Consider the following 22,284-nt stretch of genomic DNA (forward strand, 5'->3'; position numbering starts at 1 on the left):
TTTAGACTCTGTGATGAAAATGCCCTGCCACCTTTCTGGCCCAGTCAGTTATATTAGGTATGTGGCTGCCTTCTTAACCTGCAAAGCAACCTGAACCACCAGATCGAGGTGGTGGACCATACATCACATACATTTCATTTTTCCAGCCTGAAGTAACAAAGAGACCTTGCTTGTATAGTATATTCCTTTACCAAAGCATCTTTATGAACTATTTCCTTACAGTATGGTCCTATTACCTGTGCACAAAAGCCTTCCTGAATAATTCAGTTTTGTATAGTTTGCAGAAAGCCGGAAGAGTGGGAGCTTTCCTGACCTCAATTGTGGAGGCCACAACAGAGAATACATGTGTGGGCAGCTGTTGATTTTTCGCCCATTTGCAGGTTAGCATACCTCCAGAAGGCCGTGTTTAGAAGATTGAAGCTGCTGCAATGGAGCATAGTGAGAGAGTTGCTTCTGTAGATACAAGGGAGCAAGGCTATGAAGGGCTCTGTATGTGATACCCAAAACTTTGAATTGAGCCTGGAAACTGATGAGTAGTCAGTGTAGTGACTGCAGAATGCTCGTAATACGCATGCTCCACCTAGCTTCTGATAAAAACTGAGCTGTAATGTTCTCCACCAACTAGAGTCTCTAAGTAGATTTTGAGCAGAGATTTATATACAGTGTATTACAGTAGTCTAGTCTTGATATTAGCATGGTGCAAATCCAAGAGGCCAGATTGGTTGTGTCAAGGTAATGGGCAACCTTGTAGTCTACTGAGCTGGAAGAAATTTTTTTTTTTTGCAGTTTCGTTAACTTGCTTCTCCGGCAGCAGTACTGAATCTAGTATAACCTTTAGGCTTTTAACTAAGTCAGCCAGGGTCAGATTAACCCCACTGAAAGTAGGAATCCTTCAAGATCTCCAGCATCACTTCATTCTTGTCTGAGTTCAGTTTCAATTTGTTAGCTTTCAGCCATTTGACAACAGCAATCAGGTAGTGGCTCAGAATCTCTATTGCATCACCAGGGGATTTGGGTAGCAAGATACAGAGCTTAGTTTCTTCTGGCATTGCCCTGCAGTTAATGCTGGTCTAGGATGGCAATTGGTAATGGGGTGCCATTTCTGTCATGAACCTACAGAAACCGATATTCTCCACTAGGGAGAAGCGCTGGTCATCCGGGGCTCTCCTCTCCCCTAGGCAACAAATGAGTGTGGCATTTCTGTTCGCAGAAGGCCTGTCCTGCACCCTCCAGGCTCCTCCACAGTGCCCTGGTGCTGCTGCTGGAGATGGGGAACTTCAGCCTGCTGCCTCCCACCTCTTGTCATCTACCCATGTGCTTCCCTGGGCCTGGAGCTTACCCTCTGTTGGCCAATACCCTGCAAAATAAGGAAGCAACTTGGCCTCATGGTGCCCACTTTATGAACCAGCTGCAGCTGGAGGGTCAAGTGCAGCTGGAAGAGCAGTGTCACATGCTTCTGGAACAGTGCCCATCTAAGTTTCCTCTGCCTTTTCCACATCCAATGTGTGTGTGCTTGGAAGCGGAGATCTTCTCTAACCACAATGCTACATAGATAGGAATGGAGGCAGGAAGCAAATCATTCCTTGAAATTAATTGCTGGGCTTTCATCTGATATGATACTGAGGGGCAACACAGGATGGATTTAGACGGGAATGTTTGGTGCTCTTTGTAACATCCCTGCCTCTACCCACAAAGCACCAGTTCTGCTGATGCTTGGGCTGGCAGTGTCAATCTCAGCGCTGATGCCATTCTTGTCCTTCTCTGGTTCATCAGCCCCTGAGGTGAAGAGTGCCTTCCTCACCTCCTTCTTGACTGGCATGGGTGGCTTCCCCACAGGTGCTACCGGAACATGTCCGAGGTTCATTCACACCTGCCACACCATGAAGCAGCAGCATCTCTGCTGCCTTTCTTTGGCTGGGGCACGCAAACCCTGTACCATGGCCTGCTACTTTTTCATAGTGCCAGTGCTGAACTAGTCAGCGCTGAACTAGTCAGAAGGATCTCTCTCTCTCTCTCTCTCTCACACACAAACACACACACACGTTAGGCAGATCATGAAGTGTCAGGGCAACAGAAGATGAAGGGTCTGGAATAATAATGGCTAGTGCAGTCCTGAACACAGTTAGACCCTTCTAAGACCATGGATGGACTTCAATGGATTTAGAAGGGTGTAACTCTATTTAGGATTGCACCACAGGTTTACATTAAAGCCTTCTACCAATTTTAGTCCCTTAACTAGAATAATGAATGGAAAAATAGATTTTTGCCCCCTTGGCAAAATCTTAGTTATTTTCCTTTATATTAAAGTATTTTTCTTTTGGCAAGTCTTTCATGGATATTAAATACTTACTGGGGAAAAGTGTGTGTGCACACAATTTTCAAGAACAAAAATGTCTCCTCCCCACTTAAGATACATGCAAAGTGAAATATAAGAACTCTGGAATGTTTGAAAAATGATGCAGAAAATGTTCAAAAACACCTTACATAGTACATAATTCACGCAGGTAATGAGAGTGTTCAGAAAATTACCACCACATCTGATTTTCAAAAGTTTTTTTTATTTTGAAATGAATATCCTATCCAAATTAGTATGAAAATATTTCATAGAAAAATTGTTTCAGAATCAGCACTGAATATTTAAATATAAACTTATGTTTGATCCAAATAGCTTTAACATACAAAGGCCAAAGCCTGCAGCAGCTTTTTAGGCATACAGAATGGAGGGCCTGCCCACTCAGAGCACAGTTGCTTTTTTCCTCTTCTAAATATAGCCCCAGATATTTAATTCCAAATCTCTGCTGAAACTTCACTGTCTTTAATGTCAGACTGTGGCTAGATAAGGCACTCTCTGCAAGGTTCCCTTTAGAAGCAAGAATAAGTCCAGTGTCTGGCAAAGGAAGTTTTATTGCAGAAAAGGTCCATTATAGTCCACTGTCCTGAATAGGAGACTCAGGATGGTACATGATCATTGTTACCAATGAAGAGCAAGCATAGGATACAAAGTAACAATACCCATCTGGATCAGCCTCCCCCCACAGTTCTCAAAACAACATCTCTCAGTCCTGGGAAGCTGCTCTCCTCCAAGGCCAATGCTTGGTGGAACGGTGTTAGACAAAACAGTCTCCTCCGGTGGGAACGCTGCCTGGGAACTGGTGCACCTGGGAAGAAAACACTCAAACACTAGAAGCATTAGAAAATGGTGTCAGTACAGTTTAGATATACACTGGACCTGACATTTAAAAGGGAAGGGGTATTGGAGGAAGACATTAATAGTGCAGTTTAAATGAAGAACTTGTGATATAAATATAATCAAGTCCTCAGGACCAGATGAATTGTAGGGCCTCTGTTGATCACCTTTGAGAATTCTTGGAATACGGCTGAGGTGCCAGAAGATTGGAAGTGGGCAAATGTTGTCATCATCTTCAAGAAGGGGAAAAAGGAGGAGCCAGGTAACTATTGACCCATCAGCTTGGTGTGTCCATACTTAGAAAGGTCCTGGAACAAATCATCAAACAGTCAGTCCTTGAGCGTTTAGAAAAGACAGCTGTGGTTATTAAGAGTCAGCATGGGTTCCTCAAGAACAAGTCATGTCAGACTAAGCTTATCTCCTTTTTAAGAGACTTATTACTTTGGTGGATCAGGGGAATGCTGTGGACATAGTTTATCTTGATTTCAGTAAGGCTTTTGATAAGGTTCCATGTGATATTCTGGTTGACAAATTGGTAACATGTGATTTGGATCCTATTACTGTTAAATGGCTTTGTAACTGGTTGACAGATCATATCCAAAGAGTGCCTGTAAATGATTCCTCATCTTCTTGGAGAGGAGTGACAAGTGGAGTGCCTCAGAGATTGGTCCTGGGCCATGAGTTGTTCAAAATCTTTATAAATGACTTGGATGAAGGGTAAAGGAGATAATCATTAAATTTACAGATGATTTGCAGATAAATTGGGAGGGGTTGCAAACATAGTAGAAGACAGAAGCAAGATTCAAGGTGATTGTGACAGGCTGGAAAACTGGGCTAATACTAACAAAATGAATTTCAACAAAAATAAATGTAAAGTACTGCATTTAGGTAAGAAAAATGAAAGGCACACTTATAGGATGAGGGAGACCTGTACTGGCAGTAGTACATATGAAAAGGATCTAGGGATATGATCTAGTAGATCATATGCTGAACATGAGTCAGCAATGTGATGCTGCAGCTAACAAGGCAGATGTGATTTTAGGCTGTATCAGCAGAAATATAGTGTCCAGATCATGTGAGATAATGGTATTGCTTTACTCTGCTCTTGTTAGACCTCATTTGGAGTACTGTGTACAGTTTTGGGCACCACAGTTTAAGAAAGATGTTGACAAGCTAGAACATACCCGAAGGAGGGCAACAAAGATGGTGAGGAGTCTGGAGACCAAGTATTATGAGGAGAGGTTGAAGGAGCTATGTTTAGCCTGCAGAGAAGATGACGGAGAGGTGATATAATAGCCTTCTTCAAGTATTTGAAGGGCTATCACATAGAGGATGGAGCAGAACTGTTTTCTGTTGCACCGACAGGTTGGACCAGAAACAATGGGTTAAAATTAAAGCAAAAGAGTTTTTGGCTAAATAATAGGAAAAACTTCCTGACAGTTGGAGTGGTTCTTCAGTGGAGCAGGCTTCCTTGGGAAGTGGTGGGCTCTCCTTCCGTGTCAGTATTTAAGAAGAGTCTAGCTGGGCTTTTCAGAACGGCTGCAGTGGGAGTCAGCTATGTTTTGGGAGGGCTCCTCAAGACAGCTGTTCTCCATCTGGAGGGGGTCCAGACCTTTCTGGACTCCTAGGGGGGCTCTGGAGAAGACCCCTGAAGCTTTGGATGCTATTTGGAAGAGATCCTGGGATGCAGCCGAGGAAATCTCCCCAAATCAATCCTTCAGCTCAAGACAGAAGCTGAGCCATTATGGCGTTCAGCTGCTAGCCCCCGATAAGTCACTTTATCTTTCTCTGCAAAAACTTTCTGCTCACAACTGTTGCTGACAGCCTCCTCTGTGGGACGTGTGAGTTTTAATTGTTCATGAATTGTTTACGAGATTGACTTTATGGCTTAATTAGTAGATAATTCAACTTACATTGGGAAAGAAGATTCTGGGACATCAACATTGTTAACTAGAAAATATCCCTATTAAGAAGTGGCGTGGACCAAAGTTAAATACGAAGAACGATTTGATAAGATGGGAATGTTAATATAACAACTAACCAAAAATTGCTGAAGCTTAGTATGATTTGCAGACGTATGAGTTCCTTTGTTGTTGCTTCTGCTGTTATCTGCCCCATATGCTGAATGTGCAAATGAGTGCTGGAGGGAATTAATGACTTAGAGATATTGGACAGGAGTGAAAGGAAAATGGAATTTTAAGGACTGCTATAGAAGAAAATACAAGGAAAAAGGGAGATCATTTCTGTCTCTCTTTCTATGGAGAGAGTTCCGGCCCCCACTTTCCTCATATCGTTGGACTAGATAGCAACTTTCTAAACAGAAACTACGTATGTGGAGTTATTTGACCGATATTAACCCCACCAGATTGGACTTTCTCTACAGACATCTGCTGGAAAAGGAGGGATAATGGAATTGCTACAAAAAACCAGAACAGAGTTACAGGACTTGTTACAATCAACTACCAGTCAAATAAATAGTACACTAGATCAAATGATGCATCAAGTAGAAAACTTCAAAATGGAAATAATAGAGCTGAAGGTGATAATGGTAAGAATTCCCAGCCTATTGAATTCCAAGAGGCAGCAGACCTGAAACAGGGGACTGGTATACAAACACAAAAAGAAATTTAAATGGAAATATGAAAAAGAACGGAAGATAAAAAGATTAACAAATAAACAAAAGCAACAAAAGGGATCCAGAAAACAAAGAAAAGGTATAAAGAAGAGGGCGGAGGAACATCTGAAAGACATAAAAGAAGATAAGCTGGAAACTACTCTGCTACATTCTGCACTTGAACTGCAAACCAGTCCAAGTTGCATTAACCAGTGCCTGTTTAAGGATCTGAAGAAACCTAAAATCTAATCATCAAGGGAAAAAACCAAAAATCAAACTGAAAGTGTATTGGAAAAGAGGGGGGGGGGGGAGAAAAAAGAAAAGAGCATTATCAGGATACCCAGCTCAGTAAACACTAAGTTTGCTGGAATGATGATCATTGGTAGCTGAATCTGAGGACTTGAAAATGACTAGATATATACCTATGAAATAAGATAAAGTTGGGACCTAGAAAGTTTGTTGAAAACAAGTTGAAGAAATTTGATTCTTTTGATAAGTGGTAAAATTGATATAAGGGGGAGCAATGTAAGAATAATAATCTGTGCAACATGTTATGGATGAAATGATAAAAAGAAAAAGATATTTACACTAAAGCAAAGAATGAAAAAGGTAAAAGAATATAAGACTAAGTACTTGCAGAAACAACGCAGGAGAAAAGAAGTAGAATAATGAAAGAAAGGATAGAAAACCAGAATAAAAACTAATTAAGATGTTAAGTTAAATAAGCACTCTCTTCAAAAAGTCTTAGGGAGGTTATTATATGTTCAAATAACTGATGTAAAATGTGTAAGACTATTTTAAGTAAAGGTTGGAAAAAATGCAAAGTATATACCAAGTTAGGTAAATAGAAGGAGTAATTGTTTAAAGCTCCAGACAGCTTTCTAAGGCTAGAAATAGCGGTTAGATACTAGATCATATATATATATGAGTCCATAGTATAGTATAGACATGTATATCTGTTTAAGAGGGATGTTTTGGTTACTGAAGCTTTTCCCAGATAATAAAGACTATGAGAGACGGAGGAGATTGCTAGATAGTAGAGATTACTATACTGTTGGAATGACAACAAATATGAATAATAATGATGAAGCTCCTTTTCTTTATAAAATATAAAAGAAACTATATGAGTTATTATAAATACTACAATGTACTTAACAAGAATATTGCAAGATATATTAGAGGCTATTGTGAGCAGAGCAATATGAAGACATTCCCCTTCTTCCCCTTTCTTACCCCAGTCCCATTTCCCCAGTCTACCCTTTTCCCCATATAACTTGTTATGCTATTTTTCAATACCTGTGATTTATATTCCAAAACTAACCAAAAAACTATATATTTTTTAAAAAAGAAGAGTCTAGCTGGTCATCTGACAGGTATGATGATTCTTTGACTTAATATGAATGTACACAGATCAAGAGAGGGAGTGCATGAAGGAATGAACCGGTGCTTGGCTCTCGCAGCCCTTTCTTATAAGCCCAGGGTAATGCTGATTACCACTTTGGTGACAAGTTTGGTGTAATAGTTAAGGGCAGCAGGACTCTAATCTGGAGAACTGGATTTGATTCCCCACTCCTCCGCTTGAAAGGGGAAGGGAACAGTCAAGTTTAAGGGGCGGCAGTGATCAAAAATTTGGAAGCAACTGTAAGTTTATGATGATGTCTGCAAGCTGTGTTATCAAAAAGTTTTAAAAGGCACTAGGAAATTGGGACCATTACAAATAGTTACTTTTATCTTATTATGCATAACTGAAATTAGTTTAATTATTTATAATATAATTAGTACTATAATTAGCATGTTGGTTTAAAGGGAAAAAATTAAAAAATGCAACCAAGATGTTTCCCAGTGTCAATAGACAATTTTCTGGTCAGTTTGAAACCATTATTTAGGCATAATCAAAAAGAGTCCAGTAGCACCTTTAAGACTAACCAATTTTATTATAGCATAAGCTTTCGAGAATCAAGTTCTCTTCATCAGATGCCTGATTTGTTTTTTTAATAATTGCATGATACCTATTTAAAATATTGTACTGTATAGCTATAGTTAAAAGACAGCAATTAGGGACTTTAGGCACTGAGTGCAAGTGAGCAATATATACAACAAACTATTATAATGTAACTGAACTACATACCTAGTATGTAATTCCATACGGACAAAGATGAGAGATTAAAGGGTTTGGATATACAAATGTGTTCTTCTGCAGCTTTACAGTATTATAGGCACTCAGGGAAAGTGAATGTATGGAACACTGAAAGGAAGGAGAAAAGTTACAGGTACAAATAATTTTATTGTTTTAAAAAATAAATATAGGTTTAGAATATGCAAAACACCATTTTCAGATGTAAGCAACTGCATCCAGTGGTTATATTTAGAACTACATCTGAAAGGAGTAAAATAGTTTTACAAACAAAACTAGACTGTCACTGTCTCTGCATTATGTCAAATGTTGATTTAAAAAAAGCTCAATTTCTTCTAAAACTTGCATTCTGCAAAAGGAATTTATGTAGTTTTCTGTTTCATATAATCTTGATGTTTCATATAATCTTGATATTAAATTAATCTTGATGCTTCCACATCATTTCATGTTTAAAGTTTTTGTAGCAAAGAGTATCAAAATCTCCAGCTGAGAACTGGGCAATATGTGACAATACTTAAAATTGGAACACATTTTGCCTTTTGTGTTCATGCATCGAGCAAAGTCTCTCCATCAATCTGTATCTTCAAGCATCATTTATAAATCTGATTTTACAAAAAAACATGGATGTCAAAGCTCCTATGGCCAAACACATTTTGTCCGCCTATGTAGATCCATCTAACTTGCATAGCTGCTAGTGGAGATCCCACAATGGGATATACAGTATCTACATTCACAAAAACGAATGTATTGAAGTAAGTGCTTTAATAAATAAGTTCATAATTATAGGACAAAGCATTTCCATTATTCCTTTCCAGAAGAAAATTAAAGGAAATGTTTTGGTACTTTTCAGTTGCATACAGTGTAGTTTCATCAGAAAGATGTTGTTTTTAGAATTACTGGATCTTCTTCATTCTTGGACCTCCTTTTGATTTTGGATGTATTTCTATATTTAATTCTGAAAATAAAATGAAATAAAGTAATTGTTAAAAACACCACAAATCTTTGAAAATGCAGAGGTTAACTTTGTATGTACTCCCCCCACCACCACTGAAACAAAGAGATCAATATTCATTCAATGGGTAGAATTATCAACCAAATTCCAAATGCAAAACTGAACACTGGCTGTAGTTAGATTTATGAAGCAGCAACACAGACATACTATGTGCATTTACACAGCATTAGTTCCTTCCTGTTGTTCCTCAAAATTTAAGTTATTTATTTATAATTTCCCCCCAACTGTTCCTCATACAACTTTCTTCCACTAGGCCAGGAGTTCCCCAAGCAGCAGTATAGGTAGTAGAAACCCTCATGCCATTTTGTGCTAATCTCTGCTATAATCATATTGATTTCCAGTGTTTTTACAACATGGCCCACCTCAGCTGGAAGCCTGATAGCTTCTTCCTTATCTAATTCCGCTACAAATCATTCAGCCTTACCCTTTAACCCTAAGCATCTGATCAACTGTATCTGGAAGAGATGTGCCATAGCTTTCTGGGAGAAACAAAGTCAGGATTCCTGTTAAGACTGTTAAACTTCCCATTAAGATGTAGGGCAGAAATCGATCATAGGCACCTAGAAGAAAGCACAAGACAGAATCAACAGTAATATATATATAAATTAGAGACTAAAACAACGATTCTTGTGCCCATTGCATCAAATGTAATGAGGTGAATTCTCAATCAGCAAGATTTTTATATACAGAGGAAAGAAAAAACTGTGAGCCAGTAGTTTTAAAATGGCGATCCAGGTAGCATGGGGTGGCTTCGAAGCTTATTACGAGATCTTCACTATAAAGGTTAGCAATGATGGATAAGCTTCCCCATAAAACAACTTAGACACTAGGCAAGTGCACTTCAAAAATGAGCATTTTAACTACATATTGGACAGTTGGGAAGGGCATGATTGTTGTGTTTATTAAATATCAGGAGTATTAATATCATATCAAAAAGTTGTGCTGAGGAAAATGTTTTAATTAATATCAGAAAAAAATATCCATACTTCGAAAAGTGAATGAAAACAATGATGCCCTTCCAAAATTCAATTCAAAATTAAAACATAATTTTTGAAAATGCCTGCAGGCAGCAGGAGAGGGGAGGGAGAGGAAGCACACCCCAGTTGGTCAGTTGCATGCCTGCAGAACAACAGAATAGCTTCCCAACCGAATTCTGGATATTTCTAATATTTATCAGAAGTGAAATATCAGAATCAGGAAACATCAGGAGTGTTTTCTGAGATATGGAATATTGCCATGCCTCTCTGATACTTGAAATATTAGGCATCATATTGAGTGGGCAATATCCAATTGCATACTCCTAATTAGAGATGGGTACAAACCGAAATACGAACCAAAATTCATTACGAACCGGGCCAGTTCGTGGTTTGCGAACCAGCAGTTCGTGGGAGCTCATTTTTCATGAACCGTAATTAATTTTAGCTCAGTACATTTGTTTCATATTGTGGTTCGTCACTGCAGAGAGCCTGGTGCTGATCAATCAGCTTCCTAAGCAATGGGAGCGGGGGAGATGGGCTCTGCAAACCTTCTGCTGACCTAGTAACAACGTTTTCATGAACCAAACAAACTGGTTCACAAACTGGGGCAAGTTCGTGAAATGCAACGAAACATGAACTGCACGGTTTGGAATTTTCCCAGTTTGTGCCCATCTCTACCCCTAATATATCCTTCTACAAGTCTCTTCCTGTAGTAGAACATAAAGAATTTCTCATGTATAATGAAGAAGTATGTATTAGAAAATATATGTGGAAAGAGCAAGAGTTTGCTGGATAACAGGGCATTAGTACAAGGCTGGTAGAACATAGGAATGTTGCTGATTTACCAAGATATACAAAGTAAGGTGAGAGGATGCTGCCAATTCTGGAGGCCATTGAACTGGCACCCACTCCCATGTTCCTCACGACTGTTGGGTAGAGCTCAGCAGTATAGACGTAAACCATTGAGAAGGAGGCTGTGATCCCAAACTTTCCAATCATCACCAAGATAATAGATACCGCGTTGAGGTCTACAATAAAGAACCAAAGGCTGTATCAGTAAAGTTAACTGCTTCCTGCCTCTACTGTCATTCACTTTATTCCACTATTTTCAACAGGAAAAAAACCCCAGGAACAATTGTCACATTGGTCTGTTGCAGAAAACATAAATCTTGTGACAGCTTAATGATTATCAAAGCTATTTTGGTATAAAGTTTGAGTAATAAAAAATGTACTTCATCAGTTGCTCAAGATGGAACAGATTCTTTTATTTTGTAGACTGAGAGCCATGTCAGCTTTCCACTATAATAGCTTCCTGTGGCTGTTCCAGGTTGTGAAAACAGAATGGGGAGGGGGTGGGGGGAGAGCTGGGAAACAACTCTCCCCATGTGCTGCAGTCCCAATCTTAACTGGGCCACACATGCCTGAAAATTAAGTTTCTATCTTCAATAAGGCATCTAGTTTATCTTAATATGAACTCATCTCTAACAACTGTTAAACAGCAAAAAAGAACAATAAACAGAAAGAAGGCAAGTGAATTCATGGCTTTAATGTGATTAGATTAAAAAAGCAAACCATGAATTAAATACCACAAAAATATACAACATCCTACTTCCTTTCATAGTAACTTTCATGCAACTTTCTGCTATACAAGAGTGCGCATATCTAAAAGAATAACTGGCAAAAAAAGATCACGGTGGCAATCTTTGGAATTATTATAATCCCTTACCTTAAGATAAAGGAAGAAATAATTCTATGGGAGCTGACAGTACTATAGGTATATTTATGTTGCACTTAAGTATTTCATGCTAATTTTATACTAATGCCTGTTTGTCTCATGCATACAATGAATCAAATGCTGATATTGCTATCTGGCTCCTCCTTTCTTGTTACTACTGTTATAATCTCAGGGCCGGATTGAGGGGGACAGGGGGGGTAGTGTGCCCCCAGCGCCACCAAGGAGGGGGCGCCTGGGCGCAGCTGCCAGCAGCTGGGAGCACGTGAGTGGCAGCGTGCCCCCTATCCTGCAGGGCAGGCAAAAGGCAGCACGGGGGGCTGGGAGGCTGCCTGTGCCATTCGCCTGCTCCGCAGGACAGGGGGTGTCCAGCTGCCCCCTGTCCTGCAGGGCAGGTGAATGGCGTGAGTGGCTTCCCAGCCCCCCGCGCTGTCTCCGCCAACTCCACGGCGCGCTAGGGCACCCAGCTTACCGCGCGGGCAGCACACTCGACCCTGTGTGATAATGTCACGGAAGTGACGTCATCAAGCAGAGCCGGGAGCGCACATGTGCACTGTGTGTGCGCGCAAGGGGCCAGACTTGGGTTGCCCTGGGCGCTGGCAACCCTAGATCCGGCCCTGTATAATCTTCCCTTACAACAAGAAAACAAGGTGCATTGCAGGTGTGTAGGTGCCTAAGACTGGTTGGGCTGCTGCTCCCTGGCTCCAGGGCACTTTGATTCCCTGCATGAGAAGGAGGTGGTAAAGGTGTCAGCTGTTGCCAACGAGGTGAGCAAGCAGGGAGGATCAAGAATATCATCTCAGTGTTTTTATTTGTGGTATGCTTGAGAAGGAAGCTAATGCAAAAAGAAAGCTGATGGTATGCTTGTGAGACTTCCATTTTCAAGTGGTTTTCTCTGTGCAAAACAGCGTAAAACTTTGCCTCAAATAAATTGTCCTTACGTGAAGGCACCAACTGAATGAAGAGAAGAACACATCCGCCTAAGAACAAGACTCCTGCCATTGAATACCGTCGGGGAAGATTTTGGAGAAGCAGCCAAGATATGATGTATGCTGGCACTTCAATTACTGCTGAGAGGAAGCAATTGAGGTAGATATCGCCATGCAAGTTAGGAGTGTCCAAAGAAAGGCCAAAGTAGCCTATGGAAATGACCATCCTGAAAGATAGATCTGTATTGTAATCAAAGTATTTTATTGGACTAAAACTATATCCTAATTACATGTGGCAACAAGTATTCCCCAAGCAGCAAGAAACTTTGACTCTACTCTTGCTATTTGTATTAAAGTACAAACCTAACCATATTCATTCAAATCACAAAATTAATGCTAGTTCAGAGACTTTACCATGCAGCAATCTTCTTCATATGGAAGAAGTGGATATATGTTCCTCCTTTCTTCTCCACCATACATTTAAAGTAACATTTACTTTACAAACATCTGTAGAGGGTATGACTTGATATTTCATGTAAAGTAGGGCTCCCCAACCTTTTTCAGCCTGTGAGCACCCTTGGAATTCTGACACAGAATGGTGAGCACAGCCACCAAATGGCTGTCACAGAAGGTGGCACCAGTCACAAAATGGCTGCCAAGGTGACATTTTTAAAAATCTGCACAGTAATCAACTATCTAATGGCCAATTAGAAGCCTTGCTGGGCAAAAGCTCCACTTGACCTCGAACACTTTCTAAAAAATATTTGGTGGGCACCAGGAAAGGTGTTGACAGGTGCCATGCCACCCACGGGCACCATGTTGGGGACCGCTGATATAAAGCTTTACTCAGTTTTCTTGTTGAACCTTTAAGGTGGCTTAGGAAAAAAAAAAGAAAGCAAAGCAATCAACATAGGACATCCCATAAACAATGCAATAAGACTAGGATTACAAAAGAAAAAAATGGTGCACCAAAACCAGTGTAAGACATGACATATAATATATAATGAATATTAACAATGAAATGGAATTACAGAAGTAGAAGACAATGCATTAAGAACAATGTATTTCAAAAGCACACTTCTGAACCATTCAATTATACTACAGCTTTATTCTCTTTATAAAAATGTCAACCTGAACAATTCTGTTACACAATCTGTGGAATCAAAGGAGTGTGGGAGGCTTCCTGGCCTCCTCAAGCAGGTCATTCCATATGGTGGAAGTCACAGCAGAGGATTCGTGAGTACGGGCTTTTGTTTTTATACATTTGCAGGGCGTAGCACCTTTACAAAGCTTTGCTCAGATCAGTGACATTGTTGTGCCAGAGCACAGCAGGAAAAGCGGTCCTGCAAATATATGGGTCCACAACCATTAATGGCTTTCTATATGATACTCCGTACCTTGAACTGAACCTAGGAACTGTTTGGTAACCAATGGAGTGACTGTAGAATGCGCTTAATATACATACTCCATCTAACTCCTGAGGGTTAACTAAGCTGCAGCATTCTATACCAGCTGGAGTTTCTGAGCTGACTTCTCTGGCAGACTCATATAAAGTGAATGGCAGCAGTCTAGCCTTGAGGTCACTGTGACATTTTAATTAAGTATATTTAAGTAAAATATTTAATTAAAACAGATCAAATACACAAATTACTAATTAAAAAACAGTAACATTAAAACATAAAAAATTAAAAGGATCAGCAAACTCACAGCCATATGTGCTGGCACAATTTACTCTCCATCAAGCTCTCTGGAATAAACATGCCTTACATGCCTTCCTCTCACCCACTCTGGCAAGTCATTCCAAAGGACCGGGATGACCAAAGAAAAGGCCCATGATCTCCCTGTAGCCATACAACTAGTCCTAGCAGAAGGCACCTCAAGGAAGATGCTATGTTTAGAATGGAACTGGCACTGGAGAGTATAATGGGAGATGTGGTTCAGTAAGTATGAAGGCCCTAGGCTGTGAAGGACTTTAAAAGTAATGATGACTAGCAATCTGAACAGGATAGATCCATGTATTCAGATTGGCTGAGTCAAGATAGAGAGCCATCTTCTGGGCTAAATGGAGGGAAGAAAGTGCCTTTTTCCTGCTGGATTAACTTGCTTCTCCAGCTGTAACCCATCAAATGTGGGAAATACAACCCCACCAACATTATTACCTCTGTCTCGTCAGGATTCAACCCCTCCCACACACACACATTTTGATAAAAGTGAACTGCATGAAAGACATTAATGTGTATACAGATCTCTGCATACAGTCTCCACCTCACACATTTCTTTAAGTGCACAGTAGGGAACAGAGGCACATAACAGTTTCTCTGCATATGAACAGATTGCTATCCTTTTTAAAGTATTTAATTCAACCAGTTTTTAAAAGGTTATTAAGACCACCGCTTCAGACTGCAGGTGGAAGGAAATGAATATCTGAGTGCCCTTTCATTTATAAGTGTCTGTATGTATTTAAAAACAGCAGAGCCATGAGGCCTGAACCTTCTCCCTGACATGTTAATTTATCTGCTAGAGCATTCTTTGGGGGTGAGAATTCAGCTTCAAAGAATCTCATTTTGACACAGTCTAGTGTCAGGTGCATCATGCGAAGCTGCTGATTACATGTTTTAAACCAGACACACATGGAGAGACAATATGGGCAGTTTAGAGTTCTAGTTTATGGTAAAGAAGCAAAGCCTAATTCGTTAATGCACCAGAATTCAGAGCAGAGCTAGACATTACTTCTGGCACGGGTTTGTACCTGTGTCAGCTGAGGCCATTTTAACTGATTTGTAGTTTTCTAACAAAGATCCATGAGGCCCCATCCAGAACAAGCACAGAGAGAAAGAGATGGTGACCTGTCAGCAAGTCTGCTCAGCCCATCGTCATCTTCTTCGTGCTCTCACAGCCAGGCAGAGGACTGAGGGGCAATCCCTCTCTCCCCCAAACTGGCATGCTGGGGCAAATAGGTGAGGCCATACCTCTGGGTGAGCTGGCCAGCTGGCAAGCCTGAGCACTAGGGCTGCCTCACTCTGCACCTGTTCTGGATGGGGTCTTGAAGCTCTGTGTTAGAAAACTACAAATCAATTTAAAAATAGCCTCAGCTGACACAGGTACAAACCTGTGCCAGAAGTAAGATCTAGCTCTCAGACAATACAAAAATCATGTTACAGGTGCAGGACATGACAGGAGGACACAAAAAAGAAGGATCATGCAAGGCAGAGGATGTGACATCTGAATGCAGAGCTACTTTCTCAGTGCAGATGTAACAATTCGCACAATGCTAAGCATCTGCTTCTGCCCCTCTCTCCTCCCCATTCCTCTATCAAATTTCCATCTTTTGTAATTCAAGCTAACCTAGTGTGATACCAGTCTCTACCAATGTTAACAGTAACCATGGTTAGTGACAAACCAGAGTTTGTAATGAGGACAAGAAGCTATATTGTATTCTGGTGCTGGAAATTCTATGGCCACAGAAGTGCTCTATTGCATCTAAGTAATTCAATCATGCGATTTTCCACTTGCAGGCTTAAGTGGTGCAGTCCAGAAACAGTCATTATATAACTGATTTTGTTAGACTTCTAGACTGTGAAAGTCTAAAACTTAAATATGGATTCTCAGGGAAACAACAGCCAAAAGTAATAGACTGTAATTTAGATTATGAGGTCTTTGGGGGCAGGAATATTGTCTTATGCTACTTTGTAAAATGCCATGTACAGTTGTAGCACAATTAACATTGACTACATTTTATGAATTTGAGACTTCCCATCTACAGAAATGAAATTCTTGGGTCTTAGCTATTTGGGTGAACAATTGGACTGTGTTCAACATTTGCTCACCATAGGATCAGAGACATGATAGTGATAGATCTTATATTTCGGGTCCTCACTAGGTCCAAAATGCTGTTTGTCTGTTGGTCCCGGGAATTCAAATCTTCCAGCTAGAGAGATAGATACATATGTGTATGAAAACCAATGTATTTTTACTGAAATATGTGTATGTAAACCAATGTATTTTTACTGAAATATGTGTATGTAAACCAATGTATTTTTATTGAAATAAAACCTCAACAACATGGCTGAGCAAATGACAGGCAATCTCTGTAACATGCTGGATGAGAAAGAAATGCATTTCTTTCCCTAGTACAGGGAATTACACACACACACACACACACACCACCACCACCACCACCACTTTTCTCTACCCCTTTCTCTCACTGCCTCCTCTTCTTTCCATATTTTCCCATCCACACCACACAGCTTCTCCCCCCTTACCCCACTTCCCCCTTCCCTCTGTCTGCACCTCTTTGTTCAATCTAATATTTGCTATCCTACCCCTCTCCCCACTGCTGTCTGCCTGTCTTCCATTTTCCCTGCAATTCTGCCCATCTCCTTCCGGCTGCTTTACCCACTTCCCTTGCTGCTCTGCCCTCCCACCCCCTTCCTTGCTGCTCTGCCCTATACCACTCCTTCTCACCAACCCACCTCCCTCCAGCGGTGCTGCCTCAGTCTCAGCAATTAGCAGCCAATGGGAAAGTTTGGGGAGGGTGGCTGAGGCATTGTGGTTGCAGGCAGGTGGGTGAGGAGGATCCTCCAGAGCCAATGTCTAAATTTTCCCCTCAGCTACTAACCACTAAGATGGAGGCAACGGAACTGAATGCAAGCAAGTGGGCAAGGAGGCCCTATCTCCTTCTCACCCATCCTCCAGCTTGGATGTCGGCAGTGGAAGAGAGAAAGTTGGTGCAGTGGAGGCTCCCAGTCATCCTTACAGATCTTCCTGCCTCCAGCAATACTGCTTTCATGTGTGCAGGGGAGGAGGAGGCTCCCATTTCTGTACTCCCCACACCCACTGCAGTAATGGTCTGTTTGGTTTTTTTTAACTCCCACTTTTTTGGTGAAAGTTTCAGATTTTTCTACAGAGAAAAATTGCTCTGTCAATGTGGCTGCAATTTGGAGATTTAAGTATCCGCAGCATATTGACTACACTGTGCAATCCACCTTGAGTCTTAATGAGAAAGGTAGATTATAAATAACGTTAAGTAAACAAATAACTATTGATTCTGCTTCAAGCTCTGTCCAATTACATAGGCCCCAATTTAGGTATCGACACATGTATAACTGTATCACAATGATTTTCACTAGATTTCTGACATTCCCAGTATATTTAGGTTTCCTGGAGAGGCAGCATATAAGTTTTCTAAATCAATAAATGTTTTCCTCTAATAATAGGCATTCTTGGCTTTGAGACTTTTAGAATATTAGCAACATTATTCTTTTACAGTATTTATAGCCTGTTTTTATGTGATTTTCTTGCCATTATTCTTTTAACTATTTGATTGTGTCTTCATGTTCACTTAACTTTTATTCTGACCTCACTTTGAGGCATAAAACGTTCAGGTCATCCACCTGCCCACAAGGGATGTTATCCAGAAATCAGTTTAAAAGTTGCTTTGGAACTTGTTTGATTTTAAATTGTTTGTTTCCATTTTGATGCAACATAAGAGCGAGCAATCTCACTACAGCCCTGGAGTCACATGAAGCTGCCTTCCATTGAATCAGATCACTGGCCCATCAAGGTCAGTATTGTCTTTTCAGACTCGAGTTGGCTCTCCAGGGTCTCAGGCAGAGATCCTCCACATCACCTATTACTTTATCCTTTTTTAGTGGAAAGTGCTGTAACTGAACCTGAGACCTGTGGCTCCATCACGGAGCCACAGACAAGCCTCCAAGGTTCACTTTTTGTCTTTACTAAATAATGTCAAGGAAAGGAATTGTCTGAATACTTTTAATAAACAGACCATTATAAATGGGCACAAATCCAAGGCTTTGGGTACAAAGCCAATGCTTTTGCAAGCTATGTTTCAAACTATGTTTTTGCATCCTACATTTCATCTCCTAAGCCAAGAACCCAAGACATGCCTAGAGAGGAGACAGCAGCACAACTTTTCAAGCATGTGGCAGCTTTATAAAATCCTAAGCCTGAGGCAATTTGGGGGGGGGGAATAATCAGCAGATGTAATCATATGCGCATTTACCTCAATAGGATCAAATATTATAGCTGGGGCTTGAACTCCATTCTGTTTTGCAGCCTTCTGAATGATGGCTTCAGCCTCCTGAATCCTTCCTTGAGCGAGCAGCCACCGAGGAGATTCTGGAATGAACCTGCAACAGGTTTCAACAGAACTTGCATGCAACGATTTCCTCAGACACCTCATTTTGACAACAAAAGACTTTAACTGTAAGACTGGCCTTGCCTTCTTGCCATGCTAGAACAAAGTCTGTTGTGGCAAACAAGGGTCAGCAACACTAACTGACAACACATGCAGGGAATTCAAAAAGTAAAGGAGTTAACCACAATTTTACTCCACTAATTATGAAGTATAACAGAGAGTGCATCATCAATGGGGGGTAGCCATGTTGGTCTGCTGCAGCCAAAATAACAAGCACATCATGCGGCACCTTAAAGACTAAACAAATGTACCACAGTATAAGCTTCCTTGAGCAAGAGGCCATTTCATCAGATGGAGGAAGTGTTACACAGAGCTGGCAGAGAGATTTATACTCAACACACAAACAGCAGGTTTCCCTACATGTTTATGTGTACTATTCAGATTCATCCTACTTTGCCAATTCATTGACAGCTGGGAATGGTCCACTCTCATGTGCACAGGAGTGGATTATTTATTCTTTTGACTGGATCATTTTTTTACCTGTACTCTGCAATGTAATATAACACACATCATCCTGAGAAACTCTCTTTGCAACAGCTCTTTTCTCTGCCAACTGAATGTAATGCCTCATGCATCAAAGTGTGCTCTGGCTTAAGAAACGTTATACCAAAATAGTTTTCAAGGGGTCACAAGACTCTTCTATTGTTCCATCAATTAAAGGGTCATGAGACAGCAGTAACAGTGCACTGAAGTATAGACTGAAATAGATCATGCCTGTGCAGGGCAAAATACAGCAACAACATAGACCCGAGTTTTTATGATAGCTATTAACAGAATCAATATCACATCTGGAAGTTTGGAGGCCTAAACAGAGGTTATATATTAGATAACAGCAGCCACACTTCACCTCTCAGCTTCTAAATGGTGTGTATATGTTCAATGATGGCAGTGGGACCAGCTCTCACAAGACTGTCAACACGCTTACAAGATCCTGTAAATATACATCTGTAAAAGGTATGACTGGTTAGCCCTGAAGCAGTTCCAAAACATGATGTGAGCGGGAAGGCTCCAGGGACACAAAATGCCCTCACTGTGAAGTAGCCCCCAAAGTGAGGGAGACTGGGGAGTGGAGACAAGGTATGTATTACAAGATGCAGACTATGTAATACTAAATGATAGGTGCAAGAGGCCAGAATTACCCTTTTGGAATTTGAGAGTTTGAGTAGAAGGTCCACCATTGACAGAGATAAGGAAAGAAGAGAAGAGATGGAAAAGGAATTGTAGTTATATAGGAAACAGTGGGATGGTCTGGCAAACTTGAATTAGTGTGTGGGGGGATTGGGACCATTGTAAGCAAAGATGTGCATATATACCTTTGTGCCATAAGCTACATGGTAAACAAAAGCCCCTTCCCTTTTTGTGCATATACTATTTATGGCTTGCTGGCTGTATGCATTTGCCCTATGAATCCAATAAAGCAGAACTACTTTATTAAATAATAAAACTACTGTTTTATTAAATAATAAAACTACTGTGGCCTACTCTAACCGTTACTGATACAATGTGTTGTTTTGAACTGTGTAACCCAAAACTAAATTCACAATTTTTTCTTTGTTCTAAGTTTTAAGTAATTAACTAACTCCCAGATTTGGAAACTGAAAAACGACTGACAAAAGACAAAGTACATCAATATATCTAATAGTCAGCATGGCTCCATCTGTGGATACTTAAATCTGCAGATTGGGGTCGTATAGATACAAAAGAGGTATTTCTGCAAACCTGGGGGGGGGTCACCCAAGTTTGCAAAAAAATTCTAAAACTTAAAAAGAGTTTACAAAAAACAAAGAACAGTTTTCTACACAAGTGTAGACAACTGTTTTCCTGCTACATGCAGGTTTGTGAGCAGGTGAGCAGGGGAAGGAGAAGTGGGAGCCATTGCTGCCACTCAGCTGCTGAGGCGAGGTGCTGGAGATAGGCAGTAGAAGGAGGAGCAGAAGAGCCCACCTCCCTCTTTCACCATTGAGGTGGCAGTGCTGCAGGCGGACTGTCTGAGGAGGAGGAGCTGCTGCTTTCTCCACCACCTGAAGCAGCTGGGCATGGGAGGCAGGCAAGCAATAATGACTCAGTCAGATAGGCTGGCTGGCAACTGGCTGACCTGCTGAGTGAGAGGGAGTGGGGGATGGGATCTCCTCTACGAATCTCACAGGTCCCCACTTGTTTAATTGCCTTTAAAAAGTACTTTGGCACCATCTTATGGGGCGTTTCCCCCCAAGAGAAGCAAATGGGGTCAAGTAGCTTGTGAGGAGAAACTGATGATGAAAAACGAAACTGAAAAGTGGGCTTAGAGGGATATAACTTTGCTTATGATTACACTGTAAATCTACAATAGTATTTTTATCATTACAATGATTATGGAAATAAGTAGAATTATATAGCAGAAGTTATAGCTCAAACCAGAACAGTGTACTTTTAAAACATACAACGAATAACCACTGAATACTCTAGACTCTTAGTTAACAAGTCATATTAAAAACTGTCAAAATACTGCAAGGAATAAAAATGGGAATTCTTATGGATGAGAACACCAGGACAATCTATCTTGATGGGATAGTTTATCTCTTGGGGTACTTTTCTTTTGAAATCTGTTGTTTGCTTGCTCTTTGATGCAAATCTGACATTTTATAGCCACATATGCACAAGAGAATTGTTATGTAATCTTAATTGCTTGAGAATCCAGCCCATTTTAGCCATTTCAGGGGAGCAGCATTTGTGTTCGCAACTAAAGTTATCCCTATCAATAATCTAATAATGTCCATTCAAGTTCCTGAAATATAATTCCAGTCCTCATTAACAGTGCAATCCTATGCAGAGTTAGTCTGGTCTAAATCAATTGAAATCAATGAGCTCAGACTGGAGTAATTGTAGGATTGTACTGCAGGTCAACCAGAGTTTTCTCACCTACTTTAAGGGCATTAGCAGGTATTATATATAGGGGTGTGGGGGGCGGTGTCAGAATGTGAACACCTTTGTTGTAAGGTACACTCACCACCACAGTGGAACATACAGCAGCCCTGGTAAAGTAAGAGTCAGAAGTAGAGTCCGCCAATCTCTGATGAAGTAAGCACACAGTGGCAGCAACATGTAGCCAAATGCATAAAATATGCAAACACCTAATGTGCAATATATAATGCGGATTGATTTGCCAAGAATTTCTGTGCCTGTTCAAAACAAGGGATAAGTTAGTTAAAATTCAAACTTTTAAAAAAGCTGTTTTCCATAGTACATAGCGTGAAACTACCTCTATAAGAAGAGACATAAAAACCCTAGGTTGTTGTGTAAGAGCTATGCCTGTAGCTTTATGTTTGACCCTGCATCAAAAGTAGTATTTAGGATTGCAGCAATGAGAGAGGATATCATGCTTGGGCCCTGAAGTTCTTTGCCAGCATGATATGATTTCAGAATGCTAAATAATCTGACTGATAATATTTCCACACTGTAGCAAGTCTACAACATTTGAAAACAAGCAGCACACATCAGTATAG

General features: G+C 40.5%; 1 protein-coding gene across 3 annotated transcripts in view; it reads right to left on the bottom strand.

Moving 5' to 3' along the window:
* Nucleotides 1–2,569: 2,569 nt before the first annotated feature.
* LOC129328211 (organic cation/carnitine transporter 2-like) overlaps nucleotides 2,570–22,284 on the bottom strand; it is a 47,106-nt gene continuing 27,391 nt past the window's right edge. Inside the window, exons 4-13 of one of the 3 annotated variants that reach the window (XM_054977105.1) lie at nucleotides 21,789–21,960; nucleotides 18,608–18,734; nucleotides 16,413–16,513; nucleotides 12,598–12,812; nucleotides 10,770–10,952; nucleotides 9,372–9,507; nucleotides 8,833–8,890; nucleotides 7,930–8,046; nucleotides 3,235–3,495; nucleotides 2,570–2,813 (exon numbers count right to left, since the gene is read on the bottom strand). In XM_054977105.1, the coding sequence (XP_054833080.1) occupies nucleotides 7,930–8,046; nucleotides 8,833–8,890; nucleotides 9,372–9,507; nucleotides 10,770–10,952; nucleotides 12,598–12,812; nucleotides 16,413–16,513; nucleotides 18,608–18,734; nucleotides 21,789–21,960 (1,109 nt within the window). In that variant the 3' untranslated portion in view covers nucleotides 2,570–2,813; nucleotides 3,235–3,495. Of the gene's footprint in view, nucleotides 2,814–3,234; nucleotides 3,496–7,928; nucleotides 8,047–8,793; nucleotides 8,891–9,371; nucleotides 9,508–10,769; nucleotides 10,953–12,597; nucleotides 12,813–16,412; nucleotides 16,514–18,607; nucleotides 18,735–21,788; nucleotides 21,961–22,284 lie in introns of those variants that run through there. The other 2 variants (XM_054977106.1, XM_054977107.1) reach the window with 2 other exon arrangements.

Source organism: Eublepharis macularius, chromosome 4 (assembly GCF_028583425.1).
Source record: "Eublepharis macularius isolate TG4126 chromosome 4, MPM_Emac_v1.0, whole genome shotgun sequence".
NCBI classification, from domain to species: Eukaryota; Metazoa; Chordata; class Lepidosauria; order Squamata; family Eublepharidae; genus Eublepharis; species Eublepharis macularius.